We start from the raw sequence: 24,303 nt of genomic DNA, 5'->3' as shown, positions 1-24,303 counted from the left end.
GACAATGCAGCACACTTATACAACATGTACATTTATGAAGCAAAACAGGTTTTTAATGCTTTTATTTGCGAAGAATACATCATGGTGCTCTGTCCTAGCTTATATCCATGTGTGCTCATTATTCACAAATAAAACTCTATCCCAGTATGAGGTCCATGAATGTTTTATTTTTATCATAACAAACAAACACGATTTCATGTTCTTTAATTAGCTATAATCCACAGGTAGCATGAGGTGATAATTGACATACAGTTATTCACAAACATATTTTTAACAGTGAGTTCTGACAAATTTAAGTAATATTATTATAGGCTATTATTTAAGTGGAGAGAAGACACTCTATCATGAACCAATGTGTCCACAAGATAGTGGGCTAAGCTACCAGCTTGTACAAATACAACATTCAAAATCATCTACAAACCATCTGTATTAGATATTGAGATAGAAAAAGATGCATGTGATACATATGACCCAAGAACTAGAATAAAGGACCGTCTCTGCAACACGACAAATGCTCCAGGCCGAAAATTGATAACATACCCTGGTTTAGGCCTACATGCAATGATGTTAAATATTTCATGGATAATTTGAATACAAACATTTCAGATTATTTGGGGAAAATATCATAGTCACACTTATAAGTGGAAAAATTGTAACCCCTCTTTTGCAGTGTTCTTAAATCACTTTGCCAACTACTATAAGTCGATGAAATACTTTTACTTAAAAAAATTAATGGAAAGGCTAAAAAACTCTATTCATCTATATGGTTTTGTAATAGCTATTTGTATTAATTAACACACTGTATATATTTGTGCTGATCTTCCCTAACTTGTTTTGTAAATTTATTTGTGTTTAATAAATAAAAATAAAATAAAATGATTCAGACCGCCTTTTTTAAAAATAGTATTCTCTATACCAGAAGTGTAACACCAAAACAAAAGTAGAGCTGCTTAGTTACACTTCCCCCTTTGTTTTGTTCAGAGAATAATGATTTAATGCATATTTTTTAAATAAACAGATGGGAACATTAATTTTAAACCACCACTAGAGTTCGCTGTTGCACAGTACTTGAATTGGGTTAAAAAGACACGACAGCTCTGACAACCATCAGTCAAAACCTTCGTAATTTTCACGGCATAACCAGTAAGTTATTCTTGAGAAATAACTGTGGCTCTGAGTGGGTTTCTTGTGGAGATATTACCGCTTTAGGAAAATATTATTCACGAATGGAACAGCGTGTTTAAATTCCTGTTTTGAAATGAATGCAAACATTTCCATGCAGCCATTTTTACACATATGCCTGTCATTCATTCCACTTGATTCGTGTGTAAAAATGAGGCCTTTTTCAACGAAGCCTGGATCTCTGCACTCTAAACCCAATGTACTCTTTGACATTTTTGCGCATTTTCAATCATTCATTGTCTGTTATGAGTTCAGAGAGAATTAGCCGATGTGGTGAGGGCGTCTGCACACACAAAACGCAACATGTGCTTTTTGAAAATTCCGGTGTGGTTTTGCAATGAAACTAACTGACAAACAGTCAGAGAGAGGAAGAGACTGCAGCGAGGTGGAGGGAGGGGAAGGGCCGCAGAAATGTCAAACTACTTCACTTGACGCAAGATGGATTCTCCTCTCTTTGATTCATTACATAAACGGCGTTGATAATACTTTTAATTAGCTGATGTAGTGTTCCGCAGCTCTCGTAACACAACAATGGAGTCCAACATTATGGAGATAATAGAGGCTTTCATGGACAGTGCGTTGGCGCAATGGGTACGTCATTTATCATTTATCATTTATCACTTTCAGTCAGAGAAAAGGTTATCATTTGTAGAGGCAGAAAGAGGAGAATAAAACTTGTTATTGTGTAGAAAGTGTGTAGAAACCTGCCTGATACAGTAAACTGTGCTGCAGTAAACCTTATGTCAGGCTAACTCAGGTCATAACTACCTATGGCATAGTATTTGTCATTTAGAAGAGCATACTCTCCATCTCTGTTTACTTTAATAAACATAAATCTGTTGAATGGAGCAAATGGCTGCCTGGATACTTCTTTGGCATTGTGTACAACAAAACAAACACCCTACTTCTCCTTTTGGCAGCTTCCCTTGTCTCTTAATGACCAGCTTTTTTCTCCTGGCATTGACACTTCCGTGTCCTTGGGCTGTTTCTGATTTGAAAACAATACACAGTTATCTGCTGTTTGTATAGTCTGTTGAGGATTTGTTGCGTTTGTAACAGGCGGAATTTCCAGCTGGGGTTTCCACATGGGAAACCAATCAGCTCAGGGGGATTTATTTCCCCTTCTGGTCAATGAACATTGTTTACGACAATGCGATACTGTGCTGAACCTTGTAGGGATATTCTCTTTATTGTTGTCCTCTTCTAAAGAGGGGTCAGAGGTCAGGTTCAACAGCCTGCAGCCTGCACAGGTTTAGTGTTTGCTCAAGGGCACTTCAGCTGGGCGGTTGTTCATCGGCATGAGAGCTTTCACCCTGCTTCACATATGTTGAAGGACATCCACTGCAGCAGCTCCACTCTGCCACCCGATTTAGCCTCTCGATCAGGGTCTCGAGCTGCTCTTCCTCACCTCATGAGCTGAACCAAATTGAGCTTGTTGCTCTGTTTACAGACAGTGCAGTTTTTAGAAGGGGCAGGTGGGAATAAAGCTCATTATATTGCCGTTTGCATTGGCACAGCTCCTTTTAGGAGGGAGGGAGACCTTGGCTGCGGTCCTGCTTGGCTGCCTGTCACTGTGAAGTGCTTCCCAGTGTGAGAGCACAGATCCCACCTGTCCAGACAGGTGCTCCGACTCAAGTGGCTTCCTGCACTACAAAAATATTTGCAGTTCTCCATGTCCCTCCTCTCCCTCTCTCTCTCTCTATGTGCCCCTACTTTCTGTTCCTGTCTCTGTCGTCCTCCTCCTTTACCACCTCCTGCTACATGCTTACCTTCATACTCACAGGACGATTCCTCCCCGTCTCTTACAGGTACAGCTGTTTGAGAATATGGTGGAGAGAGAGGATGGTGTCTCGCTCTACAGCCAGTACATGGAAGTAAACTCAATTACCCAGAGTACCCGGGACCGCTACATGAGGCTGACCAACGGGATTTTCCTCAATGAGGTCATGAGGGTCATGTAAGATTGATCAAGCCTTTCTTGCTTCATTGCTCTGCTGCCGTGCATTGGCTCCAATAGATGTGACAGCTTAAATTAAATTAGCGTTAAGAACACGCAGGGATAACTTCCTGTCAGTCATTATGTAAAAATACAAATATAGCCATCTGAAGGGCTAATTTACTGGTATTTGTGAGGAAATTGGATGAAGAAAATCAAGAAAAATTGAACCTTGTAGTTAATAGAAAAATTGTCCTTGGCTTTTTATTTTTAATCAAAAAAACGAGGAAACCTGTAACCCAATATTCAGTTTAACTCAGTTTTGAGGGACTACCCATAAAAAGCTTTAAAGATGAGACTTGCTTTTTAACCGTGCAGAGGCATGTCTCGAGGGAATCTGTCCTTCACTTTGGTTCACACTGGAAGATGTCGGAAGCTTCTGGATGGTTTTCTATTTAAAGAACTGTACAGACATCCAGGGTCCTGAATGGATGAATGCTGCTTTCAATTCTGGGTTTTTAATGAAAACTCTCAACAACTATTGAATGGATTGTCATAAACTATGGAGAAGAAATTCATGTCCTTCTCAAGAAGAATTTTATATACCTTAACTTGTAATCTAGTGCCATAAACTGGTTAAAGTTTTACCTTGTCAAATTCTTCGTTCACGAAAACCAATGGCGTTATAAAATGTGATTAATATTTATAACATTCCCTACTGTATTCTCACATTGTTTCTGCAACCTGTGTGAAACGGTTGCATTAATGTATGATCCATTCTTATTTGCCACTAATTACGCTGAATCATGATATGGGGTTCTGCATGTGGACGAGCCTGTTACTTATGTCTGCTGAGTTTCTTATCTTCTTGTTCAATTTTCAGCAGAACAAAATCTTTTCTCTCTCAACTGGCGAGACAGATCTCATCAGCATTTGCCGAACAGCTGATTAATTTGGCCCGACCTAAGCCGCGTTATTTCAATAAATAATTGCATGTCGATTCTCGCTGCCTGTTTCTCAGGCTCATTAAAATTTTATTCACTCGCTGCTTAAATGCACTGTTGCATACGGATGTCTCATCTAGACCGATGAGGTGCTGGGCTGTTTGTTCAAGCTGCAGTTAATTCACCGCCGTGTCTCCTTTCTGTGTTTGTCTCAGAGACCCGAACCCCAAGGTGGAGCGGCTGTACGACAGCGAGAGACAGGATCACATGCTGAAAGTCCAGAACTTTTCCATTTTAAATCGCCACCTCAGAGCCTTCTACCAGGTAAGGGGGGAGGAGGGGGAGATGAAGCTTTTAGATCAGCTCATCAACAGGGAAATCAGGAGTGATGCTCTAAGAGTCAACAGAGCATGTACAGCAGGTTTTTCTCAGTACATTACCACTCTCAAGTAGATGAAAGCCACTGAATGTATAATGAACAGTCCATTTACACACTTACAATGTTTTCTGATTACTGAGATAGAATTTGTCTCTTTTAGCTTTATTATACTGCATTTTACGACTTTTTAAATTTGACTAAAGTAGGCCCACATCTACTTTTGAAATAAGATCTACTATAGATAACTTTTGTTTTTTGTAGAGCTTTTTAAAAATTAGCCAAAAATTGAATCAACAGAAGAAATCTCCAGATCTTGCATGTCATGATGTTCTCTATTAGAGCTCTAAAAATATAAGTAAGTGGACCTGGAATGGAGATTTTTGTTTCAGCAAACTATTTCCATGATCAACAATGATTTTTCAACTACCAAATATCCAACAATTTTAATTTAAATCTGCATTAAAGCAGCACTTATCAGTATTTTTATGCTAAAAATTGATCCAAACGCTTTGTGTGATGTGACGGGCAGGTGCTTCGGGATAGAACAAGCCTGGCATCACCAGACAATGCTACCACTCAATTAATTTTTAAGGGATATTATCAACACGCTCAGACCAAAATGTGTCTAGACGTTACTATCAATCAGTGACAAAACGTGTCATGCAGCAGTTGGTTGCTCGGCTAAGTAGCTCAACATCCAATTCATATTGCTTGTAGTTCAACTTAATACACAGTTTTTGCGTGACATGAATTTACAGCACTTACCTTTTTTACATAGATTGACCTTAGGTCCACGTTGATACCACCCTCATGTCAGTCTGTTTCCAAGGTGTTGTAGCTAGCAGCCCCTTAGCTTAGCCTGGCACCCAGACTGGACATGGTTGGAAACAGCTGATCTGAACCTCACAAAAACCCACCTGCCAGCACCTTTTAACCCAATTAACACGACATATTTTCTTTGCTTCTTTATTTACATGAAAGAAAGTGTTTCTAGAGCTTTTGAAGTAAGAGTGCAAGAAATAGCACCCTGTAAAGCTACAACTCATCATATTTATAATTAGCCTTAAAAGGAATGAAGAAACAGGTAATGTGTGAAATTGGGAACTTTAAATGTGTTGGTTAGCAGTTTTTATACTTTACCTAAGAGAGAGTTACCTGTTTCTCCCTGTTTTCAGTCTTTATGCTAGGCTAATGGCTGAAACCTTCAGCTTAGTGAAACCTAGACAAAGTTTAATTGGATATTTTGAGACCTTGTCAAACTGTGGTATTAACATGTCGGCTGTAAGGCAAGTGGTTTCGCAGAGAGTTTATACTGAGGTAAACCTGACGGTGATACACAGTCATATGTAAATGGTCTGACTCGAGCTCCATCTGATGTGTTTTAGAAAAATGTTTCTAGTGGCCCCCTTCACTTTCTGGAGAAAAAAGTGTTTTTGAAAAACACTGGCGTAATGACTTTTCAGTGGATGGACTAGAATGACTCGCAGCTCATTATAAATAGAAATGTCTTTTTATGAACGCTGAAATATTTTTCTAAAACATAACTCAGGGCCACACCAAATGGCAGGGGAGAGGGGGTGATGGAGGCGGGCTGGAGGAGCAGTTGTCTAGCTGTAAGGTAGTTATAACAGAGAACAAGATGAAGCTCAACAGCCAGTCTCAACACACGAATATTTCGCCTCCGGAAAGCGTAGAAAGTTTGAAGTGTTTGCGAGGGGTGATGGAGCATTTGTACAAAATAGAAGATGAAACACAGAAAAAAGTCCATCCTCAGAAGACACGTCCTTGCTTATTATCAGGCAAATGGGGTGAGAAAACACGGAGGAGCGGCGAGCTGAGTTATTTTGCTGCAGTGGTGGTTTGGGTAATAAGAATCTATCAAGCAGCAGTACCATGCATAGCATAATGTGCGATGTAGAAGCCTGTGGCATTAGAGGAAATGACACAATTGTTTCCCCGGAGGATGATTCAAAGGCCTCTGTTCTCGGCAAAGAAAACCTCCCCGAGCAGCAGTCAGGTGGACTGAACATGCACTGCAACGCTTGTCACACAACATAAGAACACGAGCCTACAAGGTTTCACTTCCTCATTTTCAGTGAATCACTAATGTCCCTTGAAAGCTCACAGCAGCACAAAACACTGGTGATAATTGGGAAGCTCGTATCAGCCGGTGTTATACCGGGTGAACTCAGAATAGGCTCCACTGTAGCTGTGGACGTTTAGTTCCACTTTGGTCACGGTTTTACTTCTCGCTGTCTTTTTTTGACACTGTTTTGCTGTGTCTGTGTTAATGTGAGTGTGCCGAAGATACAGTGGCTGTGCGTGTGGTTAGCTTAAGCCACGACAACAGTCTGCAGGCTCAGTGTTAAACTTTCTCTGCTGTGACCTCAGTTTCTTTCATACATTCCTTCTCTTCTCCTCTCAACATTGTGCTATTCTAGTCAAGTATGTTCCTTTTCTTTACCTCTCCTCTACTGAATCCTGTTAAGTGTATTACATTCTGCTCAATTCATCCTGTCAGTGCTGTGGCTCTATTACAGGTGGTTTATTCTATTGTAGCTGCTTTACTTCACTGTACCCTGTGTGTTGTCATTATTTTCTTTTCTTTTTTGTTTATTTTAATGGGAAAGATAGAAGCTCAGTCTGACAAAGTACGGACACTGGGGCTGGTAGCTGTACAGGAGCCAGTTGATTTGCTAGGCACTGTCGAGGTGGGCACCGAATTCTCCAACTGCTCGGGGTGCTCGTTCGTCCATCTATCCGTTAATGCACATCCATAGAGTCCTGTTTGTGCATGAGTGTATTTCGGGCCTATATGTGTGTAGCTCATAACGACGTCATTATCTGTGTAGACCTGGCGGTTGTTATCAAGCTGCTCTGCTCCTCAAGCTTGCGTGTAGCTAGCTAGCACAAGATGGACAGGTTTTTGACAACAAATATACTGAAGGAGCATATTTTGTAGCATTGTCTGTGGGTTTGGGGGTCCCCGGCCAGAAGCTAATGCTGTTTGGGGGGCCTTGGCATGGAAAAGTTTGGGAACCCCTGTTGTAGACTATTCTGTTTCTTCTCTTTTTTATCTCTCCCCCATCCCCCCCGTAATCTTTAGTGTACCTGCTCCCTGTGTAGTGACAGTCAACTGGACTCTGCTTGCGATCACCTTTGCTACCACCACCGATGATATCCGCACAGCCCCCTTTTGTTTGTGCCATTGTTGTGGCAAACTTGCCTTTCTTGCCTTTAGGAGATCCAGCGTGTGGATCAAGCCCACGATATGCGAGCAATATCCTGACAACAAAATGAAAAAGTAGGATCATTTAGTTTTGCTAGCAATGGTCAAAACATATTAGATAATGAAAGTTATAGGGAGTCATAGCTAAACATTAGCTCAAAATAAAACAATATATTGACTTACTCTGCTGTGCAAGAACATTGTTGTTCCTCTATATGATTGTCCTTAACATGAATTGTCAAGACGGGAGGTGATTTTTAATGTCCTCTTGGTCTCAACACTCTGCTGGCAATATATTCTGGACGTACAGCAGCTTTCAAATGCGTCCTTTCTGTCGACTTCTCTCTGATATTTGGGAACTATTATTTCCCTTGGAACACCTCTCACTGTTATAGTTGAAAACGACATACTATTTACATGCCAGTGCGAAAGCTTGTTAGGCATAGCAACAGTAACCAAGGGGGGCGGGGCTTAGCGAAGGGTCAGTTCTACTCTATTCTGTTTGCTCTGTTTTACGTTGTTCTCTTCTGAATCTAACAGCCTTTAATTGCTCTGAATGAAGACACTTTCCTCTTAATGGGATTTTAAATGCTAATTCCTCCTGCCTACTAATTTATTGACCCTCTACATTTAAAGGTCTCTGTTCTCAGTAAAGCGTGACATTTTTAAGGCTACTGAACGTCCAGATGATGTTTGAATTAACATAAAAATCTACAGATTAAATCTTGTGTGTGCAGAAAGAGGTAGACAGCCCAAAAGAAACAATGGAGCTCAAACTGTCTGTGGGTAAAATGAACAGCAGCTTCAATTCAAACTTCATAGAGTGGAAATATTGATAGAAGAGATAATATTGTAGATGGTTTTCAATTCTCCTCACCACTGCAGCGAGCAGCATGCTGAAGTGTACTTCTAAATTCAAGACTTCTTTATACAAATGTCGATAATTTTCAGAGGCAGACTCACTCGGGGATAAAGGCCAATCGAATATTTTCTACTCTAAAGAAAGTTATACTTCCTCTGTGAATTAACATCAACAGACACGTTCCTGTAAATCATAGCAAAGCATAGATAATTACACACCGTGTATTACTAGTACTGTTAATCTCTCAGTTAAGCAGGGTTTATAATTGTACCAAGTGATGATGTATTAAAGACGGTGCAGGAGGGATTGGAGCGATAAGCAGCCAGTATGTATTTTGGCTGTATGAAGCTGAGGCAACTGCTCACGAGAGGACGTGAGAATGCCAACAACAAGCAGCTTTTATATAATTTCTAGTCTGGCTAATCTCATGCAGAAGTCTGTTTGGCATCTGAAAGCATGAGCTGCATGATGACCAGCACGGAACTGCAGTGGCTGATATCCTCCATGCCCTGAAGGAGCAGAAACTTCAGGTCGGCTGCACATGTGGCTGAAACTCACACACGACGGATTTTCTGAAGGGACATCTGCCTTTTTTTTTCTCACTGGACAGTTTTGCATTAGCGACAGGGAGGGCTGTAGATGTGATATTGCATCCATGGATCGCGGGAAGATGTGAACAGGCTTTCAGAACAGTTGGGAAAGTAGCTCGCCAACAAAATGTGTGGCTCTTTGACAGAAACATTTTTAATTAACAGGGGGATTGTTCCGGTCATTTCTTGGTGTTTTTCTTTAATACCAAGTAAGTAAAGTGTTAAAATATCCGGCAGATGTCTTTGCTGAAATTCCTTTAGCGAAGTCATCTGCCTGCTGCTCTGATGTTGCACTAGCTGATATGTAGGAGGAGCTGCTGGTTCTTGTTTTCGCTGCCAGTGAAGCCAGGTTTCTGGACGGGGGGAATGTCTGAGGCGTCCGCGGTCCAGATTGATTCAGCATCATTTAGAATGTGCCAGGAAATGTGTCCAAAATCTTGAAGCTGAAACTACTACTCAGTGAAATAAGCTGACCATGGTGTTGGTGGGCCTTCTGCTCGTCCTGCATCACTCCATTAACTCTATAACACATTATAAATGCTATGTTGCACAGGACCACAGCCAAATTCATCAACTGATTTTGCCGGCCTTAGAGGATAAAGTTGCCCGCAGAACGGACATTGTGATTGTCGTTTAATGACTTTAGAAATGTTTAAATTTGACTTTTCGTTTTACCTTTTTAAATTTAGTTTGAAAAACAACTTCTCTGCAATAAAAAAACACACTGCAGTGGCTCAGAAAGAAGGCGAGATTGAGCACAAAAGCATGAGTCACAAACAGGCAAGGTGAAAAGATAAGTCACTTTTACTTTGGTGAAAAGGCAGGCAGGGGTTAAACCAGGTAGGCAGCCAGATCAGGCAGACAGATCCAATAAAGGGCCGAGCAGCCGATCATAAAACCGTGGGTCAGCCAGCAGGTCAGGTACGCAGAATGAAGGCTCCAAAGCCGGCCGGTTTCACACCAGACAATCAGGCAAAGACAGATGGGAGATGGACTGGTAAATATACCTGCCCCTAGAGGCAGGTCCCGAGTCTACCTATTCAAATGTGCAGACAGATTATAAGTTAGTCTTTCTTTCATAAGGAAGTCTAACTGTTTTTGCAGGGGTTAAAGAGACCATATTTTTATATTTTCAGCTCCTATCAGATCATATTAAAGGCTGTTCCAGTGTCTTGGAGAGTGATGACAGAGAGGAGCGTCAGAAATAACAATTACCTTTGCTTGTAACGGGTTCTGGTTGTGTATGATTAGTGTGATCTTGGTGACATTGCCGCCACATTACCCACGTTATGTGTACAGTCATACCAAGAGGGCGACAATAGACACACTCCAGGGATTCAGAATTGTTTTTCAATCATCTGATTTTTTTATGTATTACATTCATACAATACTGAGCAACACGGAAATATATTAAATCTAATCTGAAGCGTCCTCGACCTGGAGGAACAAGAGAAAAGTTTCTCTTATCGGATACCTGTTCTTTGTTTACACCACAAACTGCAGGAGGCCGGTGGAAACTTTCTCTGTTTTGTTTATTCAGACTCGCTGTGGGCAGACAGACAGGACAGGCAAGCTGATCACTCCAGAATATTTTACGCATAACTCTTCAACTGTATTCTTTTCTTCAGGAAGACCTGCAGCAGTTGATACTGATGCCTCTCCCGAATGTTGCCATACTGGGGCAGGACCCCCTAACAGGTACAAGATAACAACCCGATCCTATCAGAGCCGTGTCTCTCAGGCTGCAGCAAGAAAGTAATTATACTTTATATACGAGTCCATATCTCTGCTATCAGTGAAACACATTAAGGTGATAATGATAGGGAGGATGGTGGTGGGGGCGGTGGAGATGATGATGATAATGATGATGATGACAGTTATTTCTGTGTCCTCAGAGGCAGCCGTGGAAGAGCTCAGGCGACTGCTGCTGCTTTTACTGGGATGTGCGGTGCAGGTGAGCGCACTCTCACATGTCCATCACGCTTTCTGAAGGTCGATAATGACAGCAGTGATCCTGCACACAACCAGTATTTTGCTCTGATTTTCAGTATTTTACATTTCTAGCCATGCAAGTGGCATGAATGTTATATCAAAGTAAGATTATGATTGGATGGATCATTACATTTGGTACCACAAAAGACTGATTCCTTTGATGTCCACGTGTTTTATCTGGGCCCAGATTTTTACTCATCGCACACTTCAGGTCGAGACAGAAAACCTTCTATTATAACACATTATTCTAAAAGCAAACATATGACGTATGAATTATCTGCTGTAAAGCTTATTAACCCTCATTTAGTAAACAACTCAGTCACTCTCCTTTGGCACCACCCTCAGGTCAAATTAGACACCTTTTGCCCCAGTAGTGATGAACATCCATCAGACAACGTTATCCATGGTTAATACTTTGGTGCTCATTTTCAACCAGACAACAAAAGACTCGAGGCCTGATCATGTGACTATAAACCGTGTTTGTTTTCTCCTTTTTCAGATTTCAGATTACAAAATAATTAGAAACAGAATTTTGTCGAGTTTGACTTAAAACTTTATGTATAAACCCTGAATAACAATTTAAAAAAGACATATTAAAACATGAATTACACATAACATATTTTTTATATTTTTAAGTTGGCGACTTGAACTCTCATATTTAACTGAAAGATCTTTGTCAGGGTGGTGCAGTGGTTAGTGCTGTTTCAGACAAAGTGGGCCTTTCTGTGTATCGTACATATTGCTCAATCTAGTTCACTTTCAGAAATTATGTAAATGTTTTATTTTCTTTTTATTCAGTCACATTTCTTGTAGGAAAATGGCTAGTGCTGTCGCCTCACAGCTAGAAGGTTCCCGGTTCGAATCCTTGTATTGAGTTTGCATGTTCTCTCTGGGTACTCCAGCTTCCTCCCACAGTCCAATTGGTGACTCTAAAATTGCCCGTAGGTGTGAGTGTGAGCGGGAAAGGTTGTCTGTCTCTATGTGTTGGCCCTGTGATTGACTGGCGATCGGTCCAGGATGTACCCCGCCTCTCGCCCAATGAGAGCTGGGATAGGCTCCAGCCGCCCCGTGACCCTGAACAGGAGCACGATCTTTGTCGGGCCCGCTGCAACTAATAATTATCTTCATGACTAATTTATTTATTATAGTCTTCATTAATAAAGTAAATGTTTATCCTTTACAATGTGAAATTACTGTGTGAAAACAAAAAAGGAATCATAATTTCTATTTAGGATTTGGAGAAATTTTATATTTAGCTTGTTAGAAATTAGAAAATCATAATAAAATATATATATATATATATAAAATAAAAGTGCAAGATGTGGTAAATATTTTGCATTTTGTTAAAAATGTATTGAAACGGGGCGCTGTTTAGCTCAGTCGGTAGAGCAGGCGCCCCATATACAGAGGCTACAGTCCTCGTCGCACTGATCGCAGGCTCGACTCCCGGTCTGCCGATCATTTGTGCATGTCATCCCCCACTCTCTACTCCCAACATTTCCTGTCTATCTTCAGCTGTCCTGTAAAATAAAGCCAAAAAGGCCAAAAAAATAATCTAAAAAAAAACAATGTATTGAAACAATTAACTGATTGTCAAAATAGCTGCTTTACTATTTTCTGTCAAATTCGGCTGATAGACGTTTTAAGTGGATATCACACACACACACAAACACACACACACACACACACACACACACACACACTCTGTTTAACCCTCTGTGTCTGCAGTGTGAGAAGAAGGAGACATTCATCCAGCAGATCCAGTCTCTGGACATCGAGACGCAGGCAGCCATTGCCAGCTGTATCCAGCAGGTACGTTTAAGCACAGAATTCATCAAATTAAGGGACCCCCCCTCCAAAATTTAAAAAGCATTCAGTGGCTGTCAGTGTGAGGAGATTTTATCCAGAGGAGACACCTCTGAGCGTTTCTTTGTTCCTAAGTATGATTTAGCAGAGAATTTCTTCACTGTCTGGCCTGTAGGCAGAGAAAGTGAAGCTATTATAGCTTCTATTGGCGCTTCAAGGAAATGTGAAAATGAGCTACTTGTTATTCTGCTGGCAGCCTTTGAAGGACCTCTGGGTGCCCCTTGCTGCCACCGTGGGATGGATCCTTCACCCTTTCTGTCCACCTCTCCACCTCCACTCCTGTCACATCATCCTCTCTCCTTCGTCCCCTTTTCCGTCATTCTGCGCTTCCTCTCCAATAAAGCCGAAATGCCAAATTGTACTCTTTTAGAAAATACCTCCCGTGAATAATTGCCTGCATTATAAAAACAGCGTGTTGCATACCAGCGTGTCTGAATTACAGTAACAGCATGAAGCCCACAAGCCTTTCGGTGCCAGGTTTCTCAGCCTCATAAATCACAGGTGAGAGGTGGTCGTCCTGCGTGGATGGATGCACACCCAGCTTGCTGTTCTTATGCTTTCCACCCGAGGCCATTTCTAACCTGTCCACTTGATCATTAGCTTTCCACGCATTAGTCAGGCATCTTTGGACACACTTCACGAACAGATACACCCCCCAAAGAAATGGTCTTTTCTGCTGAACGTGGATGCATTTCTGCTTTGTATTCAAACTGCCTTCACACTGCCTGCATAGATTGTCCCCAGATCTGCCGTTCTGTGTCCCAGAGCCGCATCGATCTTATCATAGAGACCTGAGAATCTGTCCTTGCTGCAGGTGACTCAGGATCCTCGCATGGTGCTGCCGCTGAGGTGGGAGGAGCTGGTGGAGGTTGAAGGTGACGACTTACAGCTGGTGTTCAGCTCTATGGCCAAAGAGATCCAAAGCCTGCTGGCTCAGAGAGATACACACCTGGAGGTAAACATCTACGCATAATAGTCTGAGACTTTAGAAAAAAATGATTTTCTTTCTTGTCAAAAGTGATAAAAACCTTGATACCACTCTCATGTCTGGTTGGTAAATACAAACTAAAACTCTTTGTTGGAAAGGGCAGTAATTCCCCAGAGTCAGTTTGAAGTTTCCAGGCAACAGTTACTGAAGCCAGCCAAAAGGTAGCTCGGCATAAATAAAATACTTCAGTTTTTTAAATAATAATAAGAGACATTCATCAGACAGAATATTAAAGAGGGGGTATTATGCTGTGTCACATTTTATGCGTATATATAATGTTACAATGTTGGAATGTCCAGACTAAACGTGCGTGAAGTTTCAAATCTGTAGGTCAAAGTATGTTGGAGTAATCCCCAGGCTTCTCAGCTCAGTCTGCTGTGAATGCCAGGTTTCACACAGTTTTTTCTACACGCTCAGCAGGCATCGGAAAGCTGGCCAATCAGAAGAAAGCTGGCTTGTAGGGGCGGGGTTTCTTAAAGGGAGAAAGCTGACTGAGTCGTTTCAGACAGAGGCTATATGAGGGCCTGCACAGAGTTTTTTTTAGCTGTATATGGTCCTAAGCTACTCCACAGGTATCATAGAGTGAAATATGAAGCCTGCAATTAGCATGAATTTAAGTGAGCTCCATGAGTGCTTGTACACTGATTTTCATACATTCGGTGTGAGCAAGGCAAACTGTTTCCTTGTTTTCAATCCACGACGCTTGTGTTGATCTTCTTGTATAAATATTTGCAAGAAAGCAAATAAGTATACTTCTCAAAATGATGCTCAATTGGACAGGAAGTGAGACTGATTCACTTTCACTATAATTTGCTCTTAAACTGTTCAGACAGATGGAGACACATCAGGGTAGAGTGCACATATACCATGATTTTTTACAGATGACATAAATTATTGAAGTCTGTTAAGTCCTTTGGGTCCTCAGGGTGGTCCAGTGGTTTAAGACACATACCATTAAGAATCCTGCTTGGGACCTTCGCTGCATAAAATCATGTCTGACATTTATGTATGAGACCTGTGCGATGTTTTCCATTACTGCAGCATGAGAAAATTATATTTATCTTTATGTCAATATAAACAACTTACAAACAACTCAAATTAATTAGAAATAAGGACATGCATAAGTAAGTACAGCACTTGCTTCATCAGGGCTTAATTGTGTCACAGATTTGATCAACATTTTATAACCTATGCCGCTTTAGATCTCTTATTCAGTTTGTAGCGGTTATTCGCCGCTCACACTCAAAGCTGATATTAACATGGCATCTTGAGTGAGCAGGCTGTGGGATAGATTTAATTTAATAAAAACAAGTACACTGTTGGATTTAAGTTTGACATAAGAAAAGATTTGTTGGTCCATGAAAGTTTATGAACAATAATAGAAATAGAAATAACTGCAAAATACACTTCATGTCAGCGGAGTAATGAATAGTGGTCGGAAGTCTTTGGCGCTTAGACTCTGATGATGGAAGGGTGTCGGCCCTGAGCAGCAGCGAGATGTATCCCCCCATGGAGTCCAGACACTGGGGGTGGAGGTGTTGATGATGTCTTATGAGGCTGATGAGATGATGGGAAGACTGGGCGGTGGTGGGGAGGCGAGGGGTCGCTCATGACGATGGCACGAACTGAAAACAGTAACAATATGATAGGCGAACAATGAGGGTGTGTTGCAGTGCTGTTGGACAGATGTGCGCAGGTGATGACTGCAGGAAAATAAGAGTGAGCATGCCTGAGGGGAGTGTGAGCAGAATGATATGAACGATAGAACCAGCATGCAAAATATAGTCTCCCTGACTGAGCATCATTTAAAGTATTTTAGATAAACTAAGGAGAGAAGTATTTACTCTTTATATTTTCAAAACATGAAGATCCTGGTTATCGCCCCAAACATGAGCTTGTGTTCTTGACATCCGCTGAGGTTTCCACTCACATGTCTAAGCTTTATTTTGTGGAAAAGGCATATTAAAGGAATCATCTCTTGTGTTTTGACCAGTGAGTTATTCTAAACCTTTAGCTGCAACCTTGATATGAGATCAGAGCAGAACAATGTATTAGATTTTGATCAAATTATTTCCACTGACTCAAATAAGCTGTGATGAAAGAAGGGCTCACCGTGCTCTCCTTTATTAGAATCGTGTAATCAGATAAAACAGACGTTTGTATTAAAAAATATCAAGTAGAAACAAAACAGAAATAAGGGAGTTTACATTCATTTTGCGGAACAACAAATTGTTTAAAACCCAAGAGGTGTGTTAACGCTGTAATGAAACTTTATTATTCCTCATTATAAAAAATACTGTCCATCAAAGGGTTTAGAATTTAGTTTTCAATCTCTTCTTAGTTCTTATATTTTATAATTAACCTGCATGTCTCTCCTCTCTCCAAATCTTTATTTCCCTCTGTTGTCTTGGTTTCTTACCACATTAATCGCCCCATCTCTCCTTCCCCTCTCTCTCTCTCTCCCAGAGGATGGCAGAGCTGTGTCGCGAGCGGGAGGCCCAGGCTGACTCAACCGTGGGGCCCCTGGGTGGTCGCAGCGAGGAGCCACCACAAGGTCTGGCACTCCAGCTGGCAGACAGCAAGGCCAAACTCCGTCGCCTAAAACAACAACTGTGAGTGTGTGTGTGTGTGTGTGTGTGTGTGTGTGTGTGTGACAGAAAAAAACGTCCAAAAAGGTCAACATGAAAAATGTGTACATTATTTTGTCACACTTTAAAATTCACAAAACGGTGACTTTTTACTCAGTAACTGTTGAGGAACAAATGAGGTATACTCACTGCTACAATCCGATTCACACAGTGTGTTAAACGTAAATAACAAAGGTCATTGTCGGACTGTTTTAATTTCATGATATATATTGTCTGTTTGATATAATTTGGAACAAATAATCTTATTTTAACAGGAAATGTTTTATTGATATCGTTCAAATAAAAAAACAGCAAAATACTGGTTGAAAAACTGGGTCATTTAATTGCTCATGTTTTCATGTCTGACTCGTTTTTCAGGGACGATAAGGGCGATCAGATTCTGGACTACACGCAGGAGATTCAAACCATGGAGGAGCAGCTCAAGAAGCTTCAGAAAGAGGTACAGACAGCCTGACTTTGTGCTGCCAGAGACATCCTCGCTTCTGATGCGCAGAAACACTTCATCGCACATAAAAGTTAACTAGTTTGGCAAAAGCTGTAATAGACTGTATATTAGGCCTGAAAACACTGCAGCACCGCCAACAGCACAAAACACAGGTGGTGCTTAACAGCCAATAAGCTGATTCCTCTAAGGTTCTGTATTTAGCAGAAATTAGAGAACGAGCGCGGCTGCCAAGTGCAGTTCTGTCCAGAGGAACATCAGACGCTCAGCATGCAGGATAAAACTCCAGGCTCGATCACGGGTCAGATCAGGTCAAGATACTCTCCCTGCTCTTTTCATTAAATTGCATTTTTACATTGTTTTAGGAAAGAATTAACAGACGAATACGCTCACAGATTTTGTTATGATAAGATAATGTTCTCATATAGTAAAATTTGGAGCATTACTTCCTAAAACAAATAGTTGGAGGGAAACTGGAAAAGCCTTACCTTAATCTAAACCTAAACCTAATATTAACTTTATGCTAAGATTTGTCAGAAAAAAGGCAGCAAAATGTCGTCAATCTCTCACACACACACACACACACACACACACTTTCTACTCTTTCAACCCTTCTTCTTGTATTCGACTCTGTCAACATTTGCTTCACTGCACATCCCAGATCTGCTCACGACCTTCTTTGACCTCATCCCCACTGGTATATATGTATGTGTGTGTGTGTGTGTGTGTGTGTGTGCGTGTGCATGCGTGCGTGTGTGTGTGTGTGTGCGTCACTGCAGAACCGTTCTCTGCAGGGTGAGGTGAGGGGCATGCGTGCACTGCGGGATGAGCTGGACTGCGCCCGAGAGCGAGCCGCACGGGCCGAGCAGCTCCAGACTGAACTTCAGAGCTGTAAACACAGATTGCGCAGCCTGGAGCTCACACGCACTCAACTGAAGGTACAAACACACACACACACACACACACTACAAACTCACAAGCGACTACACTTACTTTTGATTAAGTCAGTTGGACCAGAAAGAAAACGAAAGCTCAGCAACATCCAGACGATGAAATACAATGAGATTGTTTGGCAGTAGAAGCTTTTGGAAACTCTCATGCAGTAGAAAAACAAAGACACTCAGAGGGCCTTTATACTCATGTAATGACACAGTTTTACACAGCAAGGGTGTCATATGAACATTAAGAATGAAGGTCACATCAAGAAGAACCTCCTTCCAAGCCGCGTTGCTCTTCGTTTTAGAAGAAAGAAGTTCAGCACCACTTAATCTCCAAAGCAATATATTGGCTCTCACGGCCCTGAGCGTTTCAATGGTGAGTGAGTACGAACAACTCTGAAGCTCGGCGAATGAGATTATACTGTGTGATGTCATCAGGATTTACTGCCCCGAGCTGCTTCATTGACAAAGAGCAGGAGTATGGCTTCAGTTATTGGAGCTTTTACACCTAAATGAGATTTATTCTGAGGTAGTATAACTGTTCGGAGGCAGAAAATGTGCTCATATCCTTGTAAAACAGCCCACAGTGTCCTCGCTATCACCTTCTCGGTCTTTTTTGATTTATTCCGCCTTCCTGCTGCCTCCCCGTGACGGACTAAATTAGCTGACAGGATGTGTTTTTCATGTTTGGGTTTTAAAAGTAACTTTCACATATTCACAGTGAACTCTTGCGTGGTCGTCAGAGCCAGAGGAGCCGATGTTGAATGTTTACATGTGGAGGTGTTCAGTTTTAAAGACAAAACCCACTCTGAAACATCTTGAGTGTTATTTGCATGGATTTGCAACATCATTATACTCAGCATGTACTTTACAGGGATCTGTGAACACAGGGGTAAGAGGAAGGCTGAAAGGGCAGAGACAATCAGTCAGGTTAATACATGAGGTCGAGTGATTTAGATCCTGGATAGTCTGTCGGCTTGTTTACGACCCGTCTGATCTTTAAATTGCTTTGTTTTTTGCCGTGTCTGACTTTTTTGTAGCTAGCTGTGGTTTTTCCCCATCCCAGCAATTTCTAAAAGGTTATTTTAACTGCTAAAATTGATGGTCAAAATGGTTTGAAGGTTAACGTGGATTCATAAGTTGAAACACTGGTTAATGTGTGTGTTGTATTTATTATTCTTATTCGTCTTATTTTGTGGAATCCTGATCAAATATCAAGATTCAGGTTTCTATTGCGAGGAGGAGAGAGGGGGACAAGTTTCCCCAGTGTGAAGCAGCAATATACCAGAATGCAAAGCAGCCACAAGCAGGCTAATGATGGTTATGTAACGTACAATGACTTGATATCATCTGAAATTTCATGAACGAAACGGTATCTGAGAGCATCAGTGTTAAGGAGAATAGTTTGATATATTAAGGAAAGAGCCTGTTTGCTTTCCTGCTGAGAGTAACATGACATGATTGTGTCACTGTGTTTATATGAAGCTTCCACCAGCAGCTGGTTAGCTTAGCTTAGCTAGAGTAAAGGTTGGAAGAAGGGAAGAATAACTAGCTTGGAGATTTAGCATTTCTAATGCTCACCCAACTGAAAAAGCTGTACAAGAACTATCCATCCATCCGTCCACTATCTATACCGCTAATCCTGTTCAGGGTCGCAGGAGGCTGGAGCCTATCCCAGCTGTCATTGGGCGAGAGGCGGGGTACACCCTGCACTGATCGCCAGTCAATCACAGGGCTGACACTAGAGATAGACAACCTTTCACAGTCACATTCACACCTACGAGCAATTTTAGAGTCACCGATTAACCTAACGAGCATGTCTTTGGACTGTGGGAGGAAGCCGGAGTACCCGGAGGAAACTTGTTGAGCAATATGTATGGTAATGAAAACAATGCTTGTAATGTGATCAAGCATTCACTGCCTTGAAACAGTAAATACTAAATTTATTGGGCATGTTTATTGGACATAAGTGAACAATGTTTAGTCTGCATGGCCGCACCCTGAGGGTCTGATAGTAACAACATCTTCTTTTCTGTCCGTCTGTGCACGGCGCCCCCTGCAGGAGCAGCAGCAGCTGTGTGCGGCGCTGCAGGAGACCAAAGCTCTTTTGGAGGAACAGCTGGCCGACGCAAGGGCGCGCTGCTCCTCGCTACGGGAGCTGGAGAGGGACAATCTTCTGCTGCGTCAGAGACTCACTGACGTGGAAGCTGTGGGTTTAGTTCAATGTTTGAATGTTTGTCTAAATGTGTGTGTGATTGCCTATATTGGTGTGTGTTTGTGTGTGTCTGTGAGGAATACGCCCCTCAGATCTGGGTTTGACTTTTTCTGTGTGTGTAGGAGCGGGACACTGAGAGGCAGCGAGTCGATGAGCTGCTGGAGATGAATATGAGCCTCGAGGCGGACCTGAGGCTCGGCGGCGGCGGCGACAGCGTTCCTGCTCCGGTTCACCAACGTTTCTTCCAATCAGAAGTGGACTCTGACGAGGAGCTGAGCGAGCTGAGCGAGCTGATTGGTTAGAGCACCTGCCTCTTCGCACCTTGTCATTTAAGACATTTTAATTAACTGATAAGAGAAAATATGTTGAGGTAATACTGGCCCACAGGTTATCAATCAACAATAACCGAGTAAATCTCTCTTCATATATCCATTTCTCTTTCTCTTCATTTCTTGTTTCCCGCCTATCTCCCTCTCTCTTTCTTGTTCCTCTTTTCCTGCCGTATTATTTATTTCCCTCTGTCCCAGATCAGAAGCCGCTGAGTGTGGAGGTGGGCGAGGCTTCGACGCTGAGGCTGCTGGGAGCGGAGCAGGAGAACGCAGAGCTAAGGAGACGACTGGAGGAGCTGCAGGCCCAGCAGGAGGTCAGAGTTCAGGGGTTTGATCTTTGTGGCCCAGAGAAATAATCTTTAACAGTCCAGCTCTGCTGTTTAAAGGTCAGTCAGGTCATCAGAATTAGGAACAGACTTCAATTAATGAAACAGCACTGGAAGGATCAGTGTGACGGAGAGGATAATTTGAAAAGAAAAAACAGTGCTTGTCTGCCTTTCAGAAGCAGAAATCCAACACAGGATATGTAAAGTCAATAAAACTCCTCGTGCCCCTGGTGCCTTCAATGTTTAATGTGATCATCATGTTTGGTAGGAAGAGCCTTCTCAGTCAAGAAAGTTAAACGCAAACACCAACGTTTCGACCCGGCATCACTGTAGTCAGACGTGATGCTCCTCACTATCTACGCTTACAGCATGTAGATGCAAATGAAACAGGAAAAGCAGGAAGCAACAGTTGGAGGAGTTAAACATCCATCTCCTCTCGCTGCAGGCTGAATCTCCAGATGCAAAGGATGAGCTGGCTTGTCTGGAGACGGAGCATCAGAACACGCTCAGAGAGGTGAGCTGAGAGGGAAATAAAGGCTGCTATAGACTCGAATTCAATGTGATTTTATCTGGGCCGCTCTGCCAGTTACAAAGTGAAGTGCCAGCAGGTGCTATGCTATTTCTTTAAGAAGGGGTATTATGCTGTTTCACATTTTAAGACATATGTAATGTTACAATGTTGGATGTTCAGACTAAACGTGGGAGAAGTTTCAGATCTGTAGGTAAAAGTATGTTGGAGTGATCCCCAGGCTTCTCAGCTCAGTCTGCAGGCTGCTGTGAACACCAGATTTCACACAGGTTCTTCTACGTGCTGCACTTTGTGAAGTCACAAAGTGCAGCCTCAGCAGGTTTCAGAGAGCTGACCAATCAGTAGAAAGCGGGCCTGGAGGGGCGGGGTTTCTTAAAGGGACAGAGCTGACTGAGTGGTTTCAGGCAGAGGCTGTATGAGGGCCTGCACAGAGCACCAGTGTGAGAAAAATGAGGAGCTTTTTTAACTGTAAATTATGCTAAGCTGCTCTACAGGTATCACAGAGTGAGATATGAAGCTTAAAATTAGTACAATACCCCCCTTTTAAGTCTACTTGCAGTAATAATATGCAGATAGCATTTCCTTTAAAGCAATCTGGGAACCTATCGGCTATCGTTTGACGATGATAGAATCTGTAAATAGAGACCTTTAAAGTAACATCGTTGACGTAACTCTTTTAGCCAACACACTTATCTTTACTTTATCTATGTCTTTTATTGATTATTCTAATGCCTTTATATGATGATGATACTGTTACACACAACTAAACATGACAAAGAAACTACACAAAATGAAATAAACTGACCAAAATTCAAACACAAAATTCCTTCTACATTATACTGTTGTAACATAAATACAGAAATACAGTAGGTCTTCATACCCATATATATACATATAAACAAGGGCGGCTGTGGCTCAGTGGCAGAGTCGGTTGTCTCTCAATCAGAAGGTTGGGGGTTTGACCCCTGACATGTCGGTGTGTCCTTGGACAATGAATGAGCATGGATATGAATGGGAGATTTTTTCAACAGCCTATTTAAAAGCATTATTTATTTAGCTTTAAGTAATGATACATTATATACAAACACAAAGGAATGTAGTAAAAAAATCCATTTTGGATCATATGTATATGTATATATTTGCCAGTCCAGTATAATAAAATGATACAGCTATTAAAATAGCCTATTTAATTCAAGCTTGCTGGGCCAGTGTGGCACGCAGGCCGCCAGTTGAATAGGCCTGGCTTAGACCTTTGCCTGTGTGAATGGGTGAGTTTAGTGTAAAAGCGCTTTTGTAATCAATAAGTCATCAGAAAACTAATTGGTAAAAATATATTTTTTTAAATTAATCAATAGTAATTTAAAAGGTGAAAATATCTGAAATGTAAAAATCTGTTGATTTTTAATTTTATATGAAATTAGCTTGAATTCCTGTGTTTGCTCTTTCATTTTGAAAAATACGCAGGCAAAACACATGTCTGATAAACCTGTAATTTATCTTTGTTGACGTTTTGACTTTATAACAATGAACTGATTGTATAGTATGAATAATAAATATATTGCGATACATTTTGCAACCCTTTACAATGAACACAAAAACTAGTTAATCCTGTACTTTCCTTACAAAGTGCATATAGTGTTTGGATGCAGCACTAACAGCAGCTACACCAGCTTTATTGAATTAACAATAATGTGCTTGTAAAATAAACCAGTGTACAAATAAATGTTTAACACTTTCTGCAGTAATGGCTCAGCAGTTTAAATACTGTATAGATTATGTTACGTGTTTTTGCTGGATTGTATTTATGACGGCTGCTGCCTGTTTCTTTTCATGCTGCCTATTTTGAACAGTTCTCTGTGGTTACTTATGTAGACGAGTGCCTCTGTATATTATTTTTTACAACCAACCAAAAATCGTTGAAATTGATCTCTGAGTTTTTCTTACTTCTTTTTTACTCCCTCGTATTGAACCTGGATCCATTTTGAGCAAGTTTCAGTCGTCTTACTCACAATGCTTTCAAGCTTGGTCATGTTCAATAGATGAAAGGACCAAAAGAAAGAAAGGCAAAGATGCAGAATGTCTGAAAAGCATTGGAATTGCACTTTTATTATGCTTCTGTTTTTCTTTTCAGTTTCAGAACTTGAAGAATGAAAACGGCACTTTGAAGCAGCGCCTGGAGCAGCTGGTGACTAAACTGCAACACCTTGAAGACAAGAGGACGGAGGAGAGAGTAAAGAAGCCAGTCAGAGAGGAGGAGGAGAAGGCGGAGAGAGGAGTCCAGGGCTCTGAGTCCCGCAGAGGAGAGGGTGAAGGAAGGGTGAGGATGATGGAGGAGAGGGAGAGAAGAGGAGAACTCATTGGGACGCAGAGGGAAGCAGGAGTTGGGGAAGAGGTTCTCCATGTTCAAGAAGGAAAAGAAGAACTGTGCGATGAGGAGGAGTTGAAAAGGAGAGGCGAGGCAGAAGGAGGGCAGAAAGACAGAGAGAAACGGGAGCAAAAAGGTGAAATAACAAAAGAACAAGCTGTAGTTACAGAAACCTTAGAGATCCAAAAGCATCCCGAAAGCATCAAGGATAAAACAGAGGCCGCAGCTGCAGAGCACACTGTGTGTTCCCTGTCTGGGCCTGATGTGGAGCTGCTGACACATCGGCTCCACGAGTCCCAGGAGGAGGCCGACAGGCAGGCAATGGTGGCCCAGGACCTGCGCTCCAAGCTGGGGGAGCAGAGCAGGAAAGCCTGGGAGGCTGAGCAGAGGCTGGTGGTCGTGGAGGCGGAGTTGCATCATCTGAAGAAAGCTGCTGAGAGTCTGGGAGACGCCCGCAGGCAGATAGAGGTATGAATGGATGAATTGAGTTCAGGTCTAGGTAATTAAACTATGACACAAGAATTAACACCTTATACATCATGT

At 41.7% G+C, this 24,303-nt stretch overlaps 1 protein-coding gene across 1 annotated transcript in view; it reads left to right on the top strand.

Moving 5' to 3' along the window:
- Positions 1 to 1,581: 1,581 nt before the first annotated feature.
- ccdc88b (coiled-coil domain containing 88B) overlaps positions 1,582 to 24,303 on the top strand; it is a 49,965-nt gene continuing 27,243 nt past the window's right edge. Inside the window, exons 1-15 of the mRNA XM_069670523.1 lie at positions 1,582 to 1,773; positions 2,991 to 3,139; positions 4,278 to 4,386; positions 10,751 to 10,820; positions 11,018 to 11,076; positions 12,843 to 12,926; positions 13,795 to 13,935; positions 16,435 to 16,580; positions 16,974 to 17,055; positions 17,838 to 17,996; positions 20,059 to 20,205; positions 20,334 to 20,508; positions 20,739 to 20,854; positions 21,312 to 21,380; positions 23,527 to 24,228. Coding sequence (XP_069526624.1) covers positions 1,714 to 1,773; positions 2,991 to 3,139; positions 4,278 to 4,386; positions 10,751 to 10,820; positions 11,018 to 11,076; positions 12,843 to 12,926; positions 13,795 to 13,935; positions 16,435 to 16,580; positions 16,974 to 17,055; positions 17,838 to 17,996; positions 20,059 to 20,205; positions 20,334 to 20,508; positions 20,739 to 20,854; positions 21,312 to 21,380; positions 23,527 to 24,228 — 2,268 coding nt within the window. The 5' untranslated portion in view covers positions 1,582 to 1,713. The remainder of the gene's footprint in view (positions 1,774 to 2,990; positions 3,140 to 4,277; positions 4,387 to 10,750; positions 10,821 to 11,017; positions 11,077 to 12,842; positions 12,927 to 13,794; positions 13,936 to 16,434; positions 16,581 to 16,973; positions 17,056 to 17,837; positions 17,997 to 20,058; positions 20,206 to 20,333; positions 20,509 to 20,738; positions 20,855 to 21,311; positions 21,381 to 23,526; positions 24,229 to 24,303) is intronic.

Source organism: Semicossyphus pulcher, unplaced genomic scaffold (genome assembly GCF_022749685.1).
Source record: "Semicossyphus pulcher isolate SPU_LCO1_2020_fin unplaced genomic scaffold, fSemPul1.0.p SCAF_2, whole genome shotgun sequence".
NCBI classification, from domain to species: domain Eukaryota; kingdom Metazoa; phylum Chordata; class Actinopteri; order Labriformes; family Labridae; genus Semicossyphus; species Semicossyphus pulcher.
The sequence above is the reverse complement of the archived record's forward strand: the minus strand, read 5'-3'. Positions and strand labels throughout refer to the sequence as shown.